Here is a 25355-nt window from a genome sequence, read left to right as displayed (position 1 = left end):
CATGGCCCCTCAAGCCTGCTCTAACATTCAATAAGATCATCGTCCCTCGATCCTGCTCTCACATTCAATATGATCATGGCCCCTCGAGCCTGCTCTCACATTCAATATGATCATGGCCCCTCGATCCTGCTCTCACATTCAATAAGATCATGGCCCCTCGATCCTGCTCTCACATTCAATATGATCATGGCTCCTCGATCCTGCTCTAACATTCAATATGATCATGGCTCCTCGATCCTGCTCTCACATTCAATATGATCATGGCTCCTCGATCCTGCTCTAACATTCAATATGATCATGGCTCCTCGATCCTGCTCTCACATTCAATATGATCATGGCTCCTCGATCCTGCTCTAACATTCAATATGATCATGGCTCCTCGATCCTGCTCTCACATTCAATAAGATCATGGCCCCTCGATCCTGCTCTCACATTCAATATGATCATGGCCCCTCGATCCTGCTCTAACATTTAATATGATCATGGCCCCTCGAGCCTGCTCTCACATTCAATATGATCATGGCTCCTCGATCCTGCTCTCACATTCAATAAGATCATGCCTGATCCTCTGTCTCATGCCATATTCCCACTTTCTCCCAATTCTGCTTGTGCCATAAAATCTAAAAATGATATATCTCTTTCTTGAACATATTCAATGACTTGTCCTCCGCAGCCTACTGTGGTAGAGAATTCCATAGGTTTACTACCCTTGAATGAAAAAATCATTCCTCATCTCAGTCCAAAGCGGCCTACACCGTATCCTGAGACTGTCCCCTGGTTCTAGATTCCTGAACGAGGGAAAACATCCTTCCTGCATCTAGTCTGTCCAGCTCTGTAGTACCCACTGCCCACATCCCTTGTAGAGCTAAAGGCACTGGATACGGCAACGGCTGTGTGCCCTGACAAAATGCCGGCAATAATACTAAAGACTTGTGCTCCAGAACGTTCAGCGCCCCCTCGCCAAGCCTTTCCAGTACTGGTACAACACTGGCATCTACACAATGTGGAAAATATGCCCAGGTTTATCCTGGGCAAAACAGGACAAAATTAAACTGGCCCATTACCAACCCTTCAGTCTCCTCTCAATCATCAGTGAAGTGATGGATGGAGTCATCAACAGTGCAATCAAGCAGCACTTACTCAGCAACAACCTGTTCACTGACGCTCAGTCTGGGTTCTGCTAGAGCCACTTAGCCCCTGACCTCATTACCACCTTGGTTCAAGGATGGACAAAAGAGCAGAACTTCGGAGGTGAGGCCGGAGTGACTGCTCTTGATGTCAAATCTGCATTTGACGGTGTGGCCCCCTAGCACGATAAATTCAATGGGAATCAGGGGGAAAACTCTCCACTGGTTGGAGCCATACCTGGCACAAAGGAAGATAGTTCTGGTTGTTGGACGTTAGTCATCTCAAATTCGAGACATCACTACAGGAGTTCTTCAGGATACTGTCCTAGGCCCAACCATCTTCAGCTGCTTCATCAGATCTCTTTCTTTCATCATAAGGTCAGAAGTGGGGATGTTCACTGATTGCACATTGATTGTACAATGTTCAGCGTCATTGGTAACTCCTTAGACACTGAAGCAGTCCGTGTCCAAATGCAGCAAGACCGGGACAAAATCCAGTATTGGGCTGACAACAGGCAAGTAACATTTGTGCCACACAAGTGCCAGGCAATGACCATCTCCAAGAAGAGATGATCTAACCATCAGCCCTTGACATTCAATGGCATTACCTTCACTGAATTCCCCACTATCAACATACTGGGGGTTCCATTGACCATAAACTGAACTGGACTAGCCATATAATTACTGTGGCTACAAGAGCAGGTCAGAGGCTGGGAATCCTGTGGCAAGTAACTCACCACCTGACTCCAAGAACAATATAGCATAGGAGCAGGCCCTTCGGCCCGCCACGCCTGCGCCAACCATTGTACCTGCCTAAAGCAAAACTGTCTGCACTTACGGAGTCCGTATCCTTCCATTCCCACCCTATTCATATATTTGTCTAGATGTCCCTTAAATGCCACTATCATGCCTGCTCCCACCACCTCCCCAGGCAGCGCGTTCCGTATATTTACCTGGATTTTGTCCAGGTCTTGCTGCATTTGGACATGGACTGCCTCGCACATCTGTTCTAAACTTTTCCCCACGCACTTTAAACCTATGTCCCCTAGTACTTGACTCTCCTACCCGAGGAAAGAGCATCTGACTATCCACTCTGTCCATGCTACTCAATCTTGTAGACCTCTATCAGGTCGCCTCTCGACCTCCGTCGTTCCAGTGAGAACATACCAAGTTTATCTAACCTCTCCTCATAGCTAATGATCTCTATATCAGGCAACATTCTGGTAAACCGCTTCTGTACCCTCTCCAAAGCATCCACATCCTTCTGGTAGTGTGGCGACCAGAATTGTGCGCAATATTCCAAGTGAGGCCTAACAAAGGTCCTCCCCATAGCTTGTCAGCAATTTACAAGGCACAAGTGAGGAGTGTGATGGAACATCACTTGCCTCGATGAATGCAGCTCCAACACCATCCAGGACAAAGCAGTGCATCCACAAACATTCACTTCCTTCACCACCAGTGAACACTGGCAGCCGAATGCACCATCTACAGGTGCACTGCAAGAACTCAAGGTTCCTTAGGCAGCACCTTCAAACCTATGACCACTGCCACCTCGAAGGACAGGGGCACCGGATGGATGGGAACCCCACCACCTGCAAGTTTCCCTCAAAGTAACACGCCATCCTGACTTGGAACCGTATCACTGTTCCTTCACTCTCGTTCGGTGGAAGGACGTCCCTCACGGCACTGGGAGTACCTATGCCATGTGGACTGCAGCGGTTCAAGAAGGCAGCTCACTGGCACCTTGAGGGAAATTGGGAATGGTAATGAATGGTGACCCAGCTAGTGAAGCACACGTCCCCGAATGAACAAGCAGATTTGTTCCTCTACATCATCCCCACTGGTTGGTGGCCTATAGACTCTTATCGAGCAATATCATTGCATCTTTTTTAGTTCATTAGCTTGAGCCAAATGATTGTCTAGATTGTTCTGGGACCTTCTCTCTGTCCAGCAGTACTTGGGCAGCACAGTAGCACAAGTGGATAGTGCTGTGGCTTCGCAGCGCCAGGGTCCCAGGTTCGATTCCCCGCTGGGTCACTGTCTGTGTGGAGTCTGCACGTTCTCCCCGTGTCTGCGTGGGTTTCCTCCCACAGTCCAAAGACGTGCAGGTTGGGTCGATTGGCCACGCTAAATTGCCTTTAGTGTCCAAAAACGTTAGGTAGGGTTTATTGGGTTACGGGGATAGGGTGGAAATGAGGGTTTACGTGGGTCAGTGCAGACTCGATGGGCCGAATGGCCTCCTTCTGCACTGTCTGTTCTATGTACAATGTTCTCCTTCATGATACTGCCACCACTCCTACTTTCCTAACATTCAGGAATATTTGATAAAGCTCTGCCTTCCCTTGAGCGAGACCTCCATTATTGCTACAACATTATATTTCCATATGGCTGTCTGTGTCTGCAGCACACCTGCCTTATTTATCACAGTCCACGCACTCTCATACACGCACTATAACCCTATTTTCAATTTTATTGCTTTCTAGCTTCGGCTGAATCCACGTAATACTATTTCCTACTTTAGTTCTATCTGTCTTTCCCAATATTCTTTGATACTTCTTGATCTCCCTCTCAAATATTACCTCCTGGTTCCCACACCCATGCCAAGTTGGTTTAAAACCTCCCCAAATAGAACTAGCAAATCCCCCACAAGGCCATTGATGCAAGCTCTATTTAGGTCGAACCCATCTCATCCAGGGGACTCCTTCAATGCTTGCCTATTTCTTCTTCCCATTCCCCTTCTTTCTGCAGACTCTTATGCTACACATCTATAAATGTACTATCCACAAAGCGATCAACATTATAAATACCCTGTAGTGATGCCAAGTGCAGCTCAAATTCTGGAAGTTTGACATTGCAACCGATGGCATTTGCTGCCAATATGGTTATCCAGGACATTGGAACTATTCTGTAGTTACCACCAGGAAAAGAATATGTACCCCATCTGTCAAGGCTACCCTGCCACTGCTCAAGATAGTAAAACTAACTACTCAATAAAGACCCGCCAGCTACACTCTTCTCTTATTTAAATATTGGGAGCTGATTGAAATGCTTACACCTTATCAAACAAAAATTGAAAGGTTTAATTTACCAGCGGCTTAAACTAATTTCCAAACTTTGGAGAATGGGAAAGAAAGTTACAATACTCACTGGTCAATCACCTCACAGCCTTTCTGTGATTTCACAGTTTGAGTTTTTCTTTCACTTTCTCTCATTTCAACGATCCTAGTCAGGATCCTAGTGATCCTGACCTGAACACTTCTCCCAGCCTGCTTCACAGTGATCCTGACTTGCGCACTCCTGCCAGTCTTCTTCACACTGAACCTGATCTGCTTTGCACATCTTCCGGTCTGTTTCATAATGATCTTGACCTGCTTCGCAGTCCTCATGGTCTGCTTCACACATCCTGGCCTGCTTCACACTTCTAGTCTGCCGCACAGCTATGATGATCTGCTTCGCACTCCTCCCGGTCCGCTTCAAACTGATCCTGACCAGCTTTGCACTCCTCCCGGTCCGCTTCACACTGATCCTGACCAGCTTTGCACACCTCCCGGTCCGCTTCACACTGATCCTGACCAGCTTTGCATTCCTCCCGGTCCGCTTCACACTGATCCTGACCAGCTTTGCATTACTCCCGGTCCGCTTCACACTGATCCTGACCAGCTTTGCACTCCTCCCGGTCCGCTTCACACTGATCCTGACCAGCTTTGCACTCCTCCCGGTCCGCTTCACACTGATCCTGACCAGCTTTGCATTCCTCCCGGTCCGCTTCACACTGATCCTGACCAGCTTTGCATTACTCCCGGTCCGCTTCACACTGATCCTGACCAGCTTTGCACTCCTCCCGGTCCGCTTCACACTGATCCTGACCAGCTTTGCATTCCTCCCGGTCTGCTTCACACTGATCCTGACCAGCTTTGCATTACTCCCGGTCCGCTTCACACTGATCCTGACCAGCTTTGCATTACTCCCGGTCCGCTTCACACTGATCCTGACCAGCTTTGCATTCCTCCCGGTCCGCTTCACACTGATCCTGACCAGCTTTGCATTCCTCCCGGTCCGCTTCACACTGATCCTGACCAGCTTTGCATTCCTCCCGGTCCGCTTCACACTGATCCTGACCAGCTTTGCACTCCTCCCGGTCCGCTTCACACTGATCCTGACCAGCTTTGCATTCCTCCCGGTCTGCTTCACACTGATCCTGACCAGCATGCATTACTCCCGGTCCGCTTCACACTGATCCTGACCAGCTTTGCATTACTCCCGGTCCGCTTCACACTGATCCTGACCAGCTTTGCATTCCTCCCGGTCCGCTTCACATTGATCCTGACCTGCTTTGCATTCCTCCCGGTCTGCTTCACACTGATCCTGACCAGCTTTGCATTACTCCCGGTCCGCTTCACATTGATCCTGACCTGCTTTGCATTACTCCCGGTCCGCTTCACACTGATCCTGACCAGCTTTGCATTCCTCCCAATCTGCTTGACACTGATGCTGACCTGCTTTGCGTTCTTCCCGATCTACCTCACACTCTTCCCCGTTCTATTTGGATGTATTGTTAGGATTTTACTTCCTCTTTGCACAAATGTGGCAGCCAATTTACACGCACACATCTCTAAATAGTGCAAAGGGATATTCTCCGCCCACTCAAGGGGGCAGATGGGGCCTCAGTTTAACGTTGCATCTAAAAGGGATGGTTCCTGTGGGCATGATCACAACACTATGCTGCCTTGTGTAGGTGGAAAGCCAGTATTAAGTAATATGACGCTACAGACATGCCTTTCTCGTACATCTCCAGGTACAAAACTCCTTTCCAACCCCTCTTCTCTGTCATGATATAATGTAGGTTAAACTGTTGGCCTTTAATGATTGATCACGATTTGTTTTATACTCCCATGACATTGCACTTGGATTTGTGCATGAAAAGTAATTTACGTAAATTGAGTTTCTTTCAGTCAAACCTGAAGCTTACCAGCTCTTTCTCTCGCTCTCTCTGCCCGTCTCCCCGTTGCTGCTTAATTCACCAAAAAGTAATGTGAATCAAAGAAAGTTTTTGAACTTGAACGAGCATGGAGATGTTTGACCACCACTCGCTTTGGATTAGGTCCAGTTCTTCACCAAAGCTTTAATGTAAATTTTCAGCCTGGAAACTGAATGAGCTCTGTGTGATTGGCTATTTAAGGTGAAGTGACTGGTGTTTGCCTTCTACAGGGACTTGGTCTGCTGATTAACCTTGTTGAGCATAGTGCTCGCAATAGACATTGTCTTGTCGATATGGAAACACCTTGTTCCTTTGACTCGTTCTGTGCTGTGGATGGAAACGATAGCTTAAGGATGGAAGGACAGGTGCGAGCGATCGAGGCCTTGGTGCAGGTGGGTATTGGTATATATTAATGATATATAAATCTAAGGGTCTCCGGTACCCTGTCCAATCTGACTGCCTGTAAGAATTTTTTGAGAAGGTGACCAAACAGGTGGATGAGGGTAAAGCAGTTGATGTGGTGTATATGGACTTCAGTAAAGCGTTTGATAAGGTTCCCACGGTAGGCTACTGCAGAAAATACGGAGGCATGGGATTCAGGGTGATTTAGCAGTTTGGATCAGAAATTGGCTAGCTGGAATAGACAAAGGGTGGTGGTTGATGGCAAATGTTCAGACTGGAGTTCAGTTACTAGTGGTGTACTACAAGGATCTGTTTTGGGGCCACTGCTGTTTGTCATTTTTATAAATGACCTGGAGGAGGGCGTAGAAGGATGGGTGAGTAAATTTCAGATGTCAAAGTCGGTGGAGTTGTGGACAGTGAGGAAGGATGTTACAAGTTACAGAGACATAGATAAGCTGCAGCGCTGGGCTGAGAGGTGGCAAATGGAGTTTAATGCAGAAAAGTGTGAGGTGATTCATTTTGGAAGGAATAACAGGAAGACAGAGTACTGGGCTCATGGTAAGATTCTTGACAGTGTGGATGAGCAGAGAGATCTCGGTGTCCATGTACATAGATCCCTGAAAGTTGCCACCCAGGTTGAGAGGGTTGTTAAGAAGGCGTACGGTGTGTTAGCTTTTATTGGTAGAGGGATTGAGTTTCGGAGCCATGAGGTCATGTTGCAGCTGTACAAAACTCTGGTGCGGCCGCATTTGGAGTATTGCGTGCAATTCTGGTCGCCACATTATAGGAAGGATGTGGAAGCATTGGAAAGGATGCAGAGGAGATTTACCAGAATGTTGCCTGGTATGGAGGGAAGATCTTATGAGGAAAGGCTGAGGGACTTGAGGCTGTTTTCGTTAGAGAGAAGAAGGATAAGAGGTGACTTAATTGAGGCATACAAGATGATCAGAGGATTGGATAGGGTGGACAGTGAGAGCCTTTTTCCTCGGATAGTGATGTCTAGCACGAGGGGCCATAGCTTTAAATTGAGAGGAGATAGATATAGGACAGATGTCAGAGGTAGGTTCTTTACTCCGAGAGTAGTAAGGGTGTGGAATGCCCTGCCTGCAACAGTAGTGGACTCGCCAACACTAAGGGCATTCAAATGGTCATTGGATAGACATATGGACGATAAGGGAATAGTGTAGGTGGGCTTTAGAGTGGTTTCACAGGTCAGCGCAACATCGAGGGCCGAAGGGCCTGTACTGCGCTGTAATGTTCTATGTTCTAATTGAAAATCATGGAAGTAGCTTTGTCTGTTTCTAAAAGCAATGTGCCCTTCCATCTATATAAAATAATCGAAGTGCCAGCTGGTGAGATGAAACTCTGCTGCCCATTACTGCTGATTCATGAACTATATTTAGCGTTTCCAATAGAGGGTTTAGGAGATGCTAATTTACTGACTCAGTATTTGACTACCTGTACTGAGAGCATCTCAATTGCTTGAGCTAGATGAACAAGTTCATGTTTTGAGCCTTTGTTTCAATGATTAGAAGTATAACAATGTGGATTTTGGAAAGTAGAGACTTATTGAGTGGGCTGAGAAATCCCTCCTGAGGCTGGTGTGTGTGCCATCCTGTGCTACTTTCCCACGCTTTAGTCTCCTGTTGTCTGCTGCAGGGTGTGATGAAGATGGCTGGGTGGATGCTCCTGTGGCGGATAAACATCAGTTGGGCCAAACAGTCTGTTTCGCTTCTGTATGTTCTCCAATTTGCCCTTCCAAGTTTTACAGATTGGTTTGCTTCTATTCTGATTGAACATGCTTAAGTTTGAGCTTTCTAAGTTTCTTGATATTAAATAGAGGTAGTGAAGAGTTATCCTCGGAAGAAGATTTATTCTCCAGACACATTCCACATCTGGGCAGGGAATTATCAAGCCTGAGTTGAAAGTCATCCAGTGGTCAAATCTTGCACTACCAGTTACTTCTGTATTTGTCTGAGTTAACCTGCTGCTGAGGATTCTGCAAACACATGCGCAGAGCTGCAGGCAGATACAACGGGTGTCCTGCCAGGGGTAGAAATTCAGCTGCATGGACAGAACTTTAATTTTTTATTTTGACTTGATTTCATTGCTTTGATTTCAACATTTTAAAAAATTGCAAGAGCTGAAGCTGTTGCTCTGGTATATAACGAATGTCCGGAGATTGGCATCTCCGCATGTTTCCTTGCTGTTGATATTTAATAGACATGTAAAATGGTACAGGCCTTCTTAATATTTTTTTCTTGCATCTTTCTGCATGTTCACACTTGATTTAATGGGAATATGTTTGTTTTTTCTGACAGTTATTCCTGCAGCGAGAGCGAGCAGCCCGCCTTGCAGAGACTGAGACCGATGACTTTATTAAAGACACACCAGTGCCACCTCAGGACCAGAGTGGCCAGTGGCAGGAAACCGCTGGGTCACTGGAATGGGTGCAGTCAGAAAACTGTACCAAGAGCGAGAATGAAAAGAAGGAGGAAGAGGATGAAGAAATTGACCTGAATAAAGGTAAGAAAGATATTTCCGCAATTAAGAGCTTCAAAATAAAATGTTATGCCTATATTGGTGAATTTATTTTATACTCTTCTTGCTTTTAAAGTATTTGCTCGTCTTTAGTCATTTCCATAAAGCATTGTGCTCATTCACTTCATTTGAGCCATCTTTTCTGAGGCTTCTAGTGAATAGAACATAGAACATAGAAAATACAGCACAGAACAGGCCCTTCGGCCCACGATGTTGTGCCGAACCTTTGTCCTAGATTAATCATAGATTATCATTGAATTTACAGTGCAGAAGGAGGCCATTCGGCCCTTTGAGTCTGCACCGGCTCCTGGAAAGAGCAACCTACCCAAACTCAACACCTCCACCCAACACCAAGGGCAATTTTGGACATTAAGGGCAATTTATCATTGGCCAATTCACCTAACCTGCCATCTTTGGACTGTGGGAGGAAACCGGAGCACCCGGAGGAAACCCACGCAGACACGGGGAGGACGTGCAGACTCCGCACAGACAGTGACCCAAGCCGGAATCGAACCTGGGACCCTGGAGCTGTGAAGCATTGTGCTATCCACAATGCTACCGTTCTGCCCTTAAGAACAAATAAATCTACACTATATCACTATATATATATTATATCATTTTACCGTAAATGAATGATACAGTTGAGAACTTCCAGTTCCTTCTGCACAGGTGTTGGATTTGTTAAATGAATGTGGTAATTTGCCTTTCGCCCTTAACTACAAGATGGTGGCAATGTTATTACCAGCTGTAATTGGCAGATATCCCATCAGTATTCAATCTATGTTTATCGTGCTGCTGATCTCCATTAGCTTTCTCAGAGGAGGAGGGCTTTGACAGCCCTTGTTGGGAGATTCACTTGGCACAAAAGAATGAGGCAGGTTTGTGTGTTTTCTTGGGCTGTGCTGTTAAGTAGTGGCATCTCTTAAACTGAGGTATATAAGATGACTTTGACGTGGAGCAGATGCTTTGTCTCATTCTGGAACGAGAGGTCATAGTCTCAGGTTAAGAGTTAGCAAATTTAAAACAGATGAGGAGAAACTGCTTCTCCCAAAGGGTTGTGAGTCTGTGGAATTTGCTACCTCAGTGCGGTGGATACTGGGGCAGTGAGTACATTTGAGGAGGAATTAGACAGATCTTTAATTGGTAATGGGTTGAAGGGTTATGGAGAACGGGCAGGACGGAAGAATTGAGGCCATGATGAAATCAGCCATGATCATATTGAACAGTGAAGCAGGCTCGAGAGGCTAAATTTCCCAATCCTGTTGCTAGTTCTGATGTTCTGAGAAATAACTATTCTGTCTGATTTCACCATCCAGCTCGTGGTCTGTAACCCTGTAGGTAAAAGCACCTCAATCACAAATCTGGTGCTCGTGATTAATATGGTGATTTCTTGGTTGATAAGGGGATCAGGGGTTATGGGGAGAAGGCCAGAGAATGGGGATGAGGAACATATCAGCCCTGATCGAATGGCGGGGCAGACTCGATGGGCCCAATGGCCTAATTCTTCTCCTACATCTTATGATCTAATATCTACCTTTGTCCAGGTTCTGCATTCAATATGTTCTTCATGCCACAAGTGATCATTCTGTGCTCTGCTCAGCACAGAATAAGATCACGAAGTCTGTTAGCATCAGCTCCGTATTGATAGCATAGAAAAAGGTTGCATTTGTCATTTGTTATTACCCAGATTCAAGACTTTCAGCTGCAGTTCTGGTATTTGTGTCCTTCAAGGTGTTGCTTTCTCTCGTATTTTTAAGCTTGTTTTGCGTTCCCTGTGAAGGAGTGCGGCAGAAATTAGTTATAGCTCCAAACGCAAATGGAGAAATTAAACTGACTTGTTCCAGAAGGAAATTTGGCTGGAAAATCAGAGCATACAAGAACAGTTTATCTTTCAGAAGTATTAACCACAAATCTTTGGCCACATCTGGAATCTACACCTCTATCGGATTAATCCGACCTTTTCTGCTTTACTTGCAGTGGTCGGAGCCATGAGTTTAGTATAGCTGCAAGTTCCATTGCCGCCTGGCTTGTGCTTAACACAGAGGAGCAATCATCCCTGGCTGCTCACTCCATTTCCTTTCTCCTGACCACTGCTTACTGTACAAAACAGTTTGTGGAGCGCTAAGCGAAGGCATTTTATCTGATTTTCCTCACGTTGGAACCATCTGTGTAGCATTTTCTTTTTAATGAGGTTCCCTTTATATTTGCAATAACTATTGGATGCTATTGTCTCTAACACTGGATATACACCATTGAAGTTCACTAAATAACCATGCATTTGCTTGCCACTACAATAAGCAGATGCCCAAAGCTGATATTTTGTTCTGTTTGATTTCTGATTTGACCCCAGGATGTAATTTCTGGAACATAAGTTGTCTTTGATGTAATCACTGTTCTAACAAATTAATAATAATAATCTCAGTCAATCTGCTGAATTTGATAAACTTGTTGTTTCACACCTTGTACATTAGCAAAACTCAATGCTTACTGTATTTTAGGCATTTAAATGCTGGAGTGAGGAACATTGTGAGCTGTGTTTATTTTAATTGTTCTGCAGAAATCAGGACAGTTGGGGAAACTGAGCATTAAATAAAGTTCATCCAAGATTCATTGGCTCCTCGATTTTACTGTTGGCTGCCATTTAGGGGCTGGTTTAGCACAGTGGGCTAAACAGCTGGCTTGTAAAGCAGACCAAGGCCAGCAGCGCGGGTTCAATTCCCGTACCAGCCTCCCCGAACAGGCGCCGGAATGTGGCGACTTGGGGCTTTTCACAGTAACTTCACTTGAAGCCTACTTGTGACAATAAGCGATTTTCATTTTTAATTGAGAGCAAAAACAAAAACCAGCCCTTGAAGCTCAAATGTTCAAAGCAGGGTGCCAACAAATGTTGCATTTAAAATGTGTATGAGACAAGGTATGAATCCTTGTGACAACAGGGCAGTGCTAGCATACTCTAACAATGCTTTCATCATTTGAAACCTCAGACCCAAACTTCTTTCCCCCCCTCCCCCTCAATATTCCCACCTCCACTTCCACCAATCCCACCAATGCAGCTGCACTGTTGTTGAAAAGTGTTGGATAAATTTGTATCATCTTTTCCAGCCCTGCAGCATGCTGGAAAGCACATGGAGGACTGCATTGTGGCCTCATACACAGCACTGCTTCTTGGTTGCCTCTGTCAAGAAAGTCCGGTGAGTAAGGGCATCACCTTTTGGCGATGGTTTTGAATCAAAACCTGTTTTATGTTCTGTTTACTAATTTAATTTTTTATTTATAAATAAGCAGTGCAGACAGGCGAGTCATGATTTGAGCAGAGCACATCAGAGTCCATAGTTTATTTGGGGGCAGGAGTCTGTAATTGTTAGTTGTCATGTTGTCACAGATTGTGGCTGGGGTCCAGTTCCATGGTGTTGCCGGTGCTTCCATTACCACTTCCTGCCTGACTGTGAGTATCAACAGGATATTGATAACTGGGTACCACGGCCAACTCTGACACCACGTGCACTTCCAACAGTAGCAGTCAGCACCCTGGCTGAACCCCCCCCCCGCATTCTAGTCCAAGATACTGGTAATTATAATTGTTTTGGTATCTGGAAGCTGGGTAGGTAGTGTGATGGCCCTTAGTAATTATTCCTAAATTGCCATGTCCTGAATTAACCCATTTAATACCAATTATCCTGGGTGGTGAGCTGGATCTGTCTACATGTGACCGGTCATGGTGGCGCAGTGGTTAGTACTGCTGCCTCACGGCCAGAGACCGGGTTTGATTCCAATCTTGGGTGACTGTGTGGAGTTAGCACATTCTCCCTGTATCTATGTGGATTGCTCCTGTTTCCTGCCACAGTCCAAATATATACAGGTTAGGTGGATTGTCCGTGCTAAAATTGTTCCTTCGTATCCAAAAGTTAGGTGGGGTTGTAGTGGGGTTGCCTCCCCGAACAGGTGCCGGAATGTGGCGACTAGGGGCTTTTCACAGTAACTTCATTGAAGCCTACTTGTGACAATAAGCGATTATTATTATTATTATAGTGTTGCAGGGATAGGGTGGGGGAGCGAGCTTGGATGGAGTGTTCTTTCAGAGGATTGGTGCAGACTCGATGGGCCGAATGGCCTCCTTGCACTGTAGGGATTCTAGGATTCTGTGAACTACTGTCTATCCCAAGCTCTAAAACTGATGCTAAAACCCAACATTTCCCTGAATCTTAATGTTTTTTATGTTCTTTTAGGTTAATGTCACTACTGTGAGGGAGCTTTTACCTGAAGGTGACTTCTCCATTATGACTGAGATGTTGCATAAGTTTTTGAATTTCATGAATCTTACGGTAAGTGTGAGAGTTGGCCGAGTGACAAATGCAGATATTCATTTCAATGGGAAATTGGTGCTCTGCTCCAGTGGAAAGCTCAAATTCTGGTTTCTGGCAAACACCCACAGACGTGAAGAGTTGTCCTTACTTTGCTGTGTCTCTTTCTCCAACACTGCCCCACAACAGATATTTTTAACAATACCTCATTAGAACAGTGACAGATGCTCCTGTTTATCATCATTTTCTTTTCTACTCTATGAATTCTATTCAACTTGTTTCTTCGGGAGGAAAACCATCTTACCTAGAAACATAGAAAATAGAAGCAGGATGAGGCCATTCAGCCCTTTGAGCTTGCTCTGCCATTCGTTATTATCATGGCTGACCATCAAGTTCAATACCATGATCCTGCCCCCCCCCCCCCATATCCCTTGATCTCTTTAGCCCAAGAGCTGTATCTAATTCCTTCCTGCAATTACACAACATTTTGGCCTCAACTATTTTCTGTGGTAGTGAATTCCACAGATTCACCACTCTCTGGGTGAGATTATTGCTCACCTGAGCCCTAGAAGTCCTCAAACTATGATCCCTAGTTCTGCACTGTCCCACCATCGGGAACATTCTTTCTAAATCTAACCTGTCTAATCCTGTTGGAATTTTATAAGTTTCTATCACATCCCCTCTCATTCTTCTAAACTCCAATGAATGTAATCCTAACCGACTTAGTCTCTCCTCATATGACAGTCTCACCATCCCAGGAATCAGTCTGGTAAACCTTTGCTGCAGTCACTCCATAGCAAGGACACCAAAACTGCACACAATACTCCAGGTGTGGCCTCACAAATGCCCTATACAATTGCAGTAAAACATCTCCATTCCTATACTCAAATCCTCTCGCTGTGATATGATAACGATAATCGCTTATTGTCACAAGTAGGTTTCTAATGAAGTTACTGTGAAAACCCCCTAGTCGCCACATTCCGGCGCCTGTTCGGGGAGGCTGGTACGGGAATTGAACCGTGCTGCTGGCCTGGGTTGGTCTGCTTTCAAAGCCAGCGATTTAGCCTTGTGCTAAACCAGCCCCTGAAGGGCAACATACCTGCTGTACCTGTGCGCTTACTTTCAGCGACTGATGCACGAGGACACCAAGATATTGCTGAGTATCCACCTCTCTCAAATTACACCCATTTAAATAATCTGCCTTCCTATTTTTGCTACTGAAGCCGATGGCCACACATTGATCCACATTATACTGCATCTACCATCTGCCCACTCAGCCTGGCCAAATCCTGCTGAAGTATTTCTGCATCCTCCTCACAGATCACCCTCCCACCCAACTTGTATCATCTGCAAATGTGGAGACAATACATCTAGTTCTCTCGTCCAAATCATTATTAATATATAGTGTGAACAGTTGGGGTCCTAGCACAGATCCCTGCGGTACCCCACTAGTCACTGCCTGCCAATCAGTAAAATGACCATTTATTCCATGTTTTGCTTCCTGTCTGCTAACCAGCTTTCTATCCATCTCAATGGGATTCTGTGACTCGTGTTCCACAGGGATCAGTGCTGGGACCTTTTTCTGTTTGTAGTTTATATAAATGATTTTGAGGAAAATGTGACTGGTCTGATTAGTAAGTTTACGGACGACACAAAGGCTGGTAGAATTGTGAATAGCGATGAGGACTGTCTGATGATACAGCAGGATATAGGTTGGTTAGAGACTTGGGCGGAGTGATGGCAGATGGCGTTTAATCCGGACAAATGTAAGGTAATGGATTTTGGAAAGTCTAATACAGGTGGGAAATATGCAGTAAATGGCAGAATCCTTAAGAGTATTGACAGGCAGAAGAATCTGGACTTGCAGGTCCACAGGTCACAAAGTGGCAATGCAGGTGGAGAAGATAGTCAAGAAGGCATATAGCATGCTTGCCTTCATCGGCCGAGGCACTGTGTATAAAAATTGGCAAGTCATGCTGCAGCTGCATGGAACCTTAATTAGGCCACACTTATAGTGTTCAGTTTTGGTCGCAACACTATCAGAAGGATGTGGAGCTTTGGAGAGGGTACAGAAGAGGTTTACCAGAATGATTCCTGGTATGGAGGGCATTAGCTATGAGGAGAAGTTGGATAAACTCTGTTGTTCTCACTGGAATGACGGAGGTTGAGGGGCGACCAGATAGAAGTCTACAAAATTGAGGGGCATAGACAGAGCGGATAGTGAGAAACTTTTTCCCAGGGTGGAAGAGTCAATTACTGAGGGCTATAGGTTTAAGGTGTGAGGGGCAAAGTTTAGAGATGTGCGAGGGAAGTTTTTTACACCAGAGGGTAGTGGTGCCTGGAGCTTGCTGCTGGAGGAGGTGGTGGAAGCAGATATGATCGTGACATTTAAGCGACGTCTTTACAAATACATAAATAGAATGGGACTAGAGCAGATGGACTCCGGAAGTGCAGAAGGTTTAAGGTTGGATAGGCATCATGATCGGTGCAGACTTGGAGGGCCAAAGGGCCTGTTCCTTTTCTTTTTTCTTTGATTGACCTGATACTACCCTTACTGCAATTCGTATCTGCCCCCTATAATTCTTGACTCCCTTGTCGATCAAAAATCTGTAAATCAATCTTGAATATATTCAATGACTTTGCTTCCACTGCTGCTCAATGGGGAAGAGAATTCCAAAGTCTAATGACCCTCTGAGAAGAAACTGGTAGCTGATAGTGACAACTCTGCTCGCATGACCGTGAAAAGATTTCAGCAAGCTCTCCCAGTTTAATTGACTCATTTTGTGATACATACAAACAAGTGTGTGGTTTTAGTTTTGTTTATTTTTACTGGGAAATTTACTCTTTTACAAAATCCTTTTTTTTTTTTTTTTTAAATCTTAAATGTTACACAGTAGGATGGAACTGATGTGTTGTGACGGTGGGGAAGCCTCTTACAAATACCTACCTATGAGTCAACCATCTGCACCATGCGTCTCATATATTTTCTCTCCTCCCTCCAGTGTGCTGTGGGAACGACGGGACAGAAGTCCATCTCACGAGTGATTGAATACCTGGATCACTGCTAAAGGACAATGGGTTTCTGCTGCAGATAGGCTGTGCTCTGTCCCTTGGAGTTAACCGCTCCCTCGTCAACCAGCTCCTATGGAAAAGACCACTCCACCCATCCCCACTGTCCAAATGAGGAAAACTCCAAAGGAATGTCGCACCCTGCTTTGTCAGTGATCTTGCTTCTGAAGGAAACCATGGCCATTGCACAGTCTGACCAAAACAAGCAGTGCTTGACTGACCGAGCAGATTCAGTCCGGTTGAGTGAAATGAGGAAAAGGCAGATCTGAGGATGAATGACATGTGCTTTTTATTTTTTTGTTATTGGGCAAATGTGATGGTAGTATATAGAGCTAATTATTCCATACCCATAGGGTTACAATCAACCTCATTCTTATCATTTGGAGGTTCTATCCTGCAACATCAAAATTCAGAATTGAAGTTAATGACCTTGGTCATACCAGAGTATTTAGTGATTTTTCATTGATCAAATTTATGGGTCTAGTGTGGGTATGGAATAAATCTTGCGCCATACATGTTTTTGTTATGGTTACCTTATAAATGGAGAGATTGTTTATGGTAATCATTGGTCATGAACATGGAGTATGTGGGGGATTGACAACGAACTCACCTTCCACCAGAAAAGTTATGCAACCCTCTAGAATGGTTATTTGCTTTACTGCAAGCTGAACAGATTTGAGCTGTTTACGTTTTGACTCGTGATCTATATATAGAGTTGCTTAATACAGATATATAATTATTATAAAAGTTGATGAGACTTGCTCTAATTCCTCTGGTCTGTTCAGCTTGCATTAAAATGAATGGCCCCTAATAAGCTATCAATAACAATCTGGATTTGTCAAGAATACTGTGACATCACGTATTGGATGAGTATTTGGTTCAAAAGCCTTTATTCGAAAGTAAAATCATTTCAGAGTTCAACTGGGAAAGCACGTCAGCCATGGCTAATTCCAAGCCTGACTTTGTATTCAGTTACCTGGGATTATCTGTGGGATGGAGTATCAGTGGGGCTATAGAGAATTGTACAAGTAAGGTGCGTATTTCAGGGTAACTGCTAGAGTGCTGCAGAGCTATCAGCTGCTATCCTTTAATAATTATTTGCCAAATTTGGGTTGTGACTAGTCTTTGTTTCCACTTTGAATGTGTTGATATCCTGGTCTGTTTTTGAGTCTGACTATGTAATACTGAGAACCATCCAGAAGCAGCTGTGAGTTTGAAGACTGGAGTGAAACCATGTTCATTTTCTTCAGAAACTCACCTAATGCAGGAAATTCTTGTCTTTAGTTGTATCAAATACAGGAAATAGTCAGATCTGGAGAACAGGAAGTACCGGTATGTGAAATGCAGTCATAGGTTCATGATCTAAATATATTGGCTCTCAGCTAAATTTCCTTCAGCTGAGTTTTCACGAGAACAGGGCAGGTCCAAATCTGATCTTGCTGATAATATTTTTAGGTTTAGTTGAAATTTCCGCTGCCTTCGCTGATAATTTCAGGATACAGGGCAATCCTACAGAGCAGAGGAGGTAGCTATTGGCATGTGCCGTCTCCACTATCACTCCATTCTCTTCTCCTCTCTCCTCTAAATTGAATTAGCTGTGAAGATTTTGCAGCTAATCCAGGAGATCTGAGAGAGCACAGATGCACCTTAATTTCCATATCAAACTGGTCTAATAGGGAAATGTGTTCCAGGGTGGGCGGTAAAGTTGAATCATTGTATCGGTAGGTCTACCAATAGCCGTGTTGAAAATGTTAAATGTCTTAAATTCTGAAGTTGATGGTTTCTTTCCACAAGATTAAAAACCAAACTTCCGAGTCCTGAAGGCAGTAATGTTCACCGGTAAGACCAGGGGCTCAGCTACGTTTCTGTCCTCGATTTGGGACAGTCTAAATTGGCAGACATCTATCTCATCTTGTGATCGGGTAATGGATTTGCTCCAAAAGCTGACAGTCTACCCATACTCACTGACCTTCACAGGATGTCCAGTCTGATTTAACCTTCTAGATGGTAACTGGTTTAATTTTGATACTGACAAAAGAACTTTGGACTGTTAAAGAAAGTAATATGAGGGAAAACTTGGTGCAACTAATCCTCCCTGGGGCATGATTTACAATGAAAATAATGCTGTGGAAGATTACCCTTTTAGACTTCATGCTGCACCTGTCAGCAAGCGACCCTACAGAAACTTTCTTTTTCTGTTGGATTTGAGATTGCATCAATACTTCAATTTACCAAATGGACTCATTTTGCACCTTCTCAATCTGAACATCCATAGCAAAAATGCAAGCTGAATTCTCCATCGCGTCACAGAGTACAGTGGGAACTGTATTCAATTAATGTTCGACTGGCGAAGGAGCCAAGACCTGGAAATGTGTAAGTGGACGTTGGATTTGTTCGACAGTGTTCTCATCTTGAGACTTTCCATTGAGATTTACAGCTTGTGGCCTCGTCATCAGAACTACACCACAGGAGGAGACCATTCTTTGCCTCACCATTCTAATGCTACTTGTGCTTCTGAATCTGAAAGGTTTTCATGGAAAGAAATGCTGTTTTTCCTTGACAACATTGGAAGAAGCTTGCTCTGAAGATCGTTGAGGCGGGAGTATGTTCTGGTTCAAGGCTATCTGTTCAGTGTACTTGTGTGGATGATCACAAGTATTAATTATTTAGTTGTGGAAAACCAATCACTGAAGGATTGGGATAAGCATTGACAAAGTATCCTGATCCTTATGGTAATCAACCAAGTTTCACCCTACTCCTGTCATTTTGTTTGTTTTTTAAAAAAGTGATTAGGAATTAATTTAATTGCTGCTTTTACTTAGTGAGAAGTATGATCCAGCCAGCCTTACAGTAGCTGGATTTTAATGGTAATTACTAATTGATAATCAGCAGTAACAGCAAAGAGGACAAATTGTTTTGTAACTTGCTGAGAAGTTGGCATATTTTTCACCAGATATTGAACATCCCTCATTGATGCTCTCAAATTTAAAACAATTATGTAACATGAAAGAAACGCTGAAGAGGACCAGGAGGCGGCACAATATGTTAACCTCAGGAACCCAACTTCTAACCGAACATAGACTGGTGTCTCCTGTCTTTCAGGATACTGTGTGCATTTTATTTTTAATTAGAGGGTCTCCATAATAAATGTTTGTTGCAAAAAGCTGCTCACAGTTCATCAACAAATTGGCTTTATGTATTGTCTCTTTGAGGCAATAAAGGAAGTTGGTGGGACAAGTGGAAACGGTGCACTGATCATTAGGGGATGCTGTTTTGAAATTGGAATTAAGGTAAAATAATGGCAGTAGAAAAAAAAATTGTTTTGCATTTGCTTAACTGTAGTTGACCTGAGTGACCTCCATTTTGCTGCAGTATGCCCAAAGTGCTGTGTTCCATTCCCTCCAGTGACATTTTGAGAAATACCTGGGAATGTAGATTGGAGAAATTATAGACCAAGATAATCGAGTGTCTGCTTAACTGTCCTTCCAAAATGAGCAGAACCATCTGCTGGAACTATTTGGTAAGACGTTGGCACAAGTCGATTTTGTGTGAAACAGGTCTCGTGTGTCTGCTGTTTAGCCAGTCTTCAGTTTCTGATTACATCAGACTTAGGCTGATTGTGAAACCTCACCTCTAAGCTGTTGGTCAGGGAAGTTATTTTATTCAGGGCGATTAAGAACTATGCAGATGATATATATTACAATAAAATTATATGTCTTTCTCCATCCCCATTGTTTTGCTCCCTGCCTTTATTTTGTGACTCGTCAGTCTCCAGGGCCATTCCTAGGGATTGTCAATACTGCTTATTATTAAGGTTCAGAGATGTATAAAGAATGGTCCCAGAATCTAGCCCCTCCTCCTGCAGGTAAGTGTCCAGCTTCTGTCCAGGATCGATCATCAACAGTCTGGACTGAATGTGGAGTGTGCAAGGAAACAGTTTTTTTTAAGCCTGTTGGATAACATGCACTTTGTTCATTTATTATGCCCTCTTAAGGGATCTATTCCCACTTCTGTTTAATCTCAAGAAACTGAAAGCCAGGTTTGGTGTGTGCTATAACCTCTCTTCAGCTTGTGCATGTTACCATGCCAAGAATCTATATCCTGGAGGAGCAGATGCCAGTTCTTGCTCAACTTAACTTAATAGCAGGTGGCTGAATGAGTCTTTCTTACAGGTCTTCCTGTTTTAGGGTAGGCGAACATAGAAATATCCCCATTAGGGGAGGGGTGTGAAGGCACTCTTTCCGCCTGAGTAGTTTGTTGCAGTGCCTAATTCAAGCCATGTCAGTGATATTGGCCGTGAACCTTGCTGCTTTTCTTCACTGATGTTCATGCTTGTTTTTCTTGTAAATGTAGTATTTCTGCACCTCCCATTTCCCAAGAATAATTTTAATTATGATGATCGAAAGCTCATGATTTGATCTTGACTAATCTGGTCTTAAGCTGCATAGTGCCAGCTTGACAGTTATGGGTATATGGAAATACATCTGTGTTCAAAATGAATCAGAATTAGTAGAGACACAACATATATATTGGGTGAGTGGAGCATACTTTCGCAGTGTTTGTTGCAGCAGTTTTTTTTCCAATTATTGCTTGAAGACCTATTTTCCTACTGGGTCAAGGTATCAGACATCCTGTTGCTTGAAGAGTATGGTCCTGTTATCAGACGTTCCAGCTGCTATGGTGTTTCTTCCAGGATTCACCTTGTGTAAATTCTAATTTTGTTTTGGAGAGGCCACACAAAGTTTAGTAGCCCACATGGAATAGGTTTTCTTGAATTTAAAAAAGAAAATTGCTGCATTGTTTTAAAGGCTGTTCCTGCAGTTTACCCAGATTACTCAAATTGAGGTTCATAGCTTTACTTATATTCACTTCAGTCAGTTGTTGAAAGCTGTGAGCACAGTTCCTGTCATAGTTCTTGACTTCTTGTGGATGTTGGTGTCTCAGCCTCTAAATGTTTTTAGGTTGATAAATATTCTCATCAACTGTAATTGTTCTCAAATAAGAGTCCTGGGTCTGAGATTTTAAAGCCATTTTTATATTTGTGAAGACACTTTTAATAGTTTTAATCAGATACAACTTCAGTTTAATTCTGGATTGTAATCTGCATAGATTCGACACTGGTTCTTTTAATTAGTGTGCTTCTATTTGCTATAGCCAAATCTTGGTTTTCGATAAATATTGGAATTCTGAATTATTACCCCAGTTACCCTACTCAGTCATTGTCATGGAGGAACCATATTTCCATTGTTCATATTCCAAGTTTGGCACAATTTTGAAGCATTAATGTATTCTGATCTGCTTCTAACCCAAACATTGTAGTATTCATTTAGTACTAGGCTTCAAATTAAATGGAGACATTGATAATTTATTCAATTTAAGTCTGTATTTACAGCTTGATTCCTCGGATTTTAAAAAAATGCAGTTCATTGTTATCTGGGAAGGAGAGAGATCTTCCTGGTCATGGGTAGCTGCCAATTCAGGTACCTGACTGATATGATGGGTGTAATTGACTAAATATTTTGTTGCAACCATTCCTGTAGGTTTTCTCTCTCCCCAGTTTTCAAATCAAGTTATTAAAGCCCAAATTTATAAAGCTGTGCATTTGAACATGACGTGTTCATATGGGCCCTGGGCAAAAATTGCTTTTAGCTGTGGATGGATCATCAGTGCTTCACTCTTTGTAGAATCGGGTAATGTCAACATTAATATGCAGGATTGCCTCAATGCTGCAATTGTCCTGAAAATGGCACGGGCTCAAATTACTATTCGGTGTTGTATTAAAACTTTTAAATCTACAACCTGTGCTGCTGGGTGATCAAGTTTGGATACATTTCAATTAGCAGGTACTGATGTTGCTCAAAATCCATTCCACATCTGATAAATAAAGATTTCTGGTAATCTGCAGCTGGATATTTCCACACTTCCTAACCCAGCTGTATAAAGTTATTCTGGTGATGTTTTGGAAATATACTTTTATATTTGTAAATGCTTCTGGAGCTGTGCATTGAGTTTGGGAATAGAAATAGATGTTTATGGGCAGGAGTCTCCATATCATTTACCAAGGAGGAAATTTACCAAAAGGTGACAACTTTTGCTTGTGTCTCAATTGAAGAATGTCACCGATTCTAACAATTGTTTCATGAATTCAACTTTTTTTTCACTATTTGCGTTCACGTTGCTTTATGGATAGCTTGAGGGAAATGGCATTCTTTGTTGGCTTGGGATTATCCGCATACCCTGAGGTTTTTCAGTCTTCCCTTCAAACTCCCTTCTTTTGATCTTGTTTTGGGAGTGGGCGAACCTCATTCATGCTAACAGCATGAAAACAAGCATTCAGTAGCTCAGTCAACTCTATCCTTTATTTTTGCAATTATTTGGTTTGGTTTTACAATTTTATCTTTTTTCTGCTCAGTTGAGACTTTTTAAAGCTGAACTTACTTTGGGAGATGAGCCCTTTCAATGTTCATTTATTTATAAAAGGTTTGGGACTTTGTAATTACTGTATTGGTGAGAATTTAAAACATAAATGCCTTAATAGATGGCTTTGGAGAATTTATGTAAATTAGAAATATATTAATTATATTGTAAACCAAAGTTTGGGTTTTCAGATCATTCCAGAACGAGAGGACGAGCTGAAATAGTCATAGTGAAAACTTTGTCAGTTGATAAAATTCAATTAAAAGTTTGGTTTTGAACTGGAAGGTGTTGACAGATTCTGGTAAATGGTGTCTTTAGCTGGTGTCACATGCCATAGGGCTAATGGGTAACCATCACCACAACCGCTGGCTGCAACAGACAGTGATTTAAAGTTCCACTCGTTTAATTCTGTTTTCCACCAGAGGAACTTGGTGTAGGAAGAGGAATTGAAGTGATTTGTGGCAATAGTGGATTTTTTAAGTTGGAATATCTGAAGAGATATATTTCAAGTAAATTGCATTAAAGCAAATGAGGGAAGAAATGTTATTCAAAAGCCCAGCCTGATCGAATATTCAGCCGCCAATGAGTGGCACCATCGCCATTCCCATTTTCCTGTATAATCCGTTAAAGCTTTATAGAGGGTTATATTTCAATAGCAATTACTATTTCGAGTTTTCCTGCAAAATAACTGAGTTTTTGTTGCCAAAATTAATGAGTAAATTGAGATCCTTGAATATATGCACAAACTTTATGATGCAGCTGGCATGCCTGTGATTCTCTGATTGAGAATCATTTGAAATCAAAGTATTATTTTAACAAAAGGTCAGACCTGTCTACTTGTAGCTCAGGCATTCATTGATCATGTGTGCAACAACTGTGGAAAACCATTCTCGGTTTTAATTACCAATCATCTGATAATGTTTTGAAAAATTAAAATTAAGCTAGTTATTTTGGAAATCTGGATTGTAATTAAATTGCCCCATTTATCACTATATTCCTCTTTACAATACATTTGCAATGAGTTGAGAACGAAGAAAATGTGTCCAATAAATGTTTCAATTAACCACATCCATTATGTGGCATTAGATGTACTTTTAATACAAAATAATATGTGCCTATGAATTAAATTCACTTTATAGTCTGCTGCTGGGCTTGGGGACTCCCGACAGATGCCTCAACATAAATGCACCTCTGTAATAAGGATAGAATTGCATTACGTCAGATACTTTCCACAGCTGTTGTTTAAATTACTCATCTATCCAAGATTTTTCTCACTTTGGTTTTGTTTAGTGTGCAGAATGTGTGAATTTAATTGTTGTGAGAACAGAGAAACCGTTTCATTTGCTTGCATTAATCCAGTTTCAAAACCATTTGCTACATTTGTTGACATGCACGCAATCTAGACATCCTGAACTTTGCATAGCATTCCTCGGTTTAAGGTGATAGCAGTTTTGGAACCTGTTGTGTAGTGGAGGTGCATGTGCTCCAACTCTGGGAATTCAGGAAGGAGATGTTGATCTTAAAATTGAAATCTGCGACATGGCTGATGTTTAAAGTCTCCAGCAGTGGGATATTAAACCAATTTTGAGTTTGCTTCTCAACGAGTTGACATTCAGCAGAGAAATGCTATAAAATATTTGTTCTAATGGGAGGGGCAATTAAAACTCCGTAGAACTTCAAAGAGTTTATTTCTCAGCTAGGCCATGTTGTTTTTGGCCCTGCACAACTCCAATCCTGTAATCCAATCCTCCCAATTTATGGAAGTTGGAATGGGTGAAATGGCTGCCCTGTAACTGGAAGGTTTTCCTATAGTTTTGTAGACTTCCAATATATCTTGTGTATTTAAGCAGCAAATTTCTAATTGATAAATTTCATAGGCGTCTAAGTGTGCATTTATCAGGATTCAGCTGCCCATTGGCCTGTTAACATGTTTCAGTATGACAAAATCCCAGTTTGGTTGTAGTTTTGTGAATGAGAGCTGTTGCTGAAGTATTTTTTTGGTGTGGAGGTTACTTCTGATGCAGTTCCACATGAAATTGCAGCCACTTGGTCCAAGATCTAGTGGCAGCACTCTCTGTGCACTGTTATTTACTCATGGGGTTTTTCACATTAGTAAAACTCCAGCGTCTACACTTAGATTGTTTTCATTCCATTCAGTTGTAATCACATGACTGCAAAGGGTATCCGAGGGCATAATCAGAATGAGTTTGAAATAAATTTTAAAAATGACTTTTTGTAAATAGTTGTGTAAATATTGGCAATTGGAAATTTAGAATGGTAGAAATACTTTTCAGAATCCGATCCTATTTTTATTTTATACAGTATTTCTCAGTTGCAATCTTTCAGAGTAAAAGCCAAATGGCAGGAAATAGAGTTTGTACCAGTTTCATGAAGTATGTCTTTGGTTACCTGTAAATAATTTTAACTCAAATAAAAATTGCTACTTTCAGTACAGTTGATGCTGTAGCTTGTTTTCTTCTGTATGCATACTTTTTATAGGGTATAAATAAAAGGACACAA

At 42.8% G+C, this 25355-nt stretch overlaps 1 protein-coding gene across 6 annotated transcripts in view; it reads left to right on the top strand.

The window, feature by feature from the left end:
• The window catches only part of LOC140403472 (wings apart-like protein homolog), a 216573-nt gene extending 191284 nt beyond the window's left edge, over positions 1–25289 (top strand). For all 6 annotated transcript variants that reach the window (XM_072491368.1, XM_072491370.1, XM_072491371.1 and 3 more), the window contains exons 15-19: positions 6336–6497; positions 8829–9033; positions 12151–12239; positions 13275–13370; positions 16352–25289. In XM_072491368.1, coding sequence (XP_072347469.1) covers positions 6336–6497; positions 8829–9033; positions 12151–12239; positions 13275–13370; positions 16352–16417 — 618 coding nt within the window. In that variant the 3' untranslated portion in view covers positions 16418–25289. The remainder of the gene's footprint in view (positions 1–6335; positions 6498–8828; positions 9034–12150; positions 12240–13274; positions 13371–16351) is intronic.
• Positions 25290–25355: the final 66 nt, after the last annotated feature.

The sequence above is a fragment of the Scyliorhinus torazame genome, chromosome 28, assembly GCF_047496885.1.
Source record: "Scyliorhinus torazame isolate Kashiwa2021f chromosome 28, sScyTor2.1, whole genome shotgun sequence".
Lineage (NCBI taxonomy): Eukaryota > Metazoa > Chordata > Chondrichthyes > Carcharhiniformes > Scyliorhinidae > Scyliorhinus > Scyliorhinus torazame.
This window is presented reverse-complemented; position numbering and strand designations above follow the sequence as displayed.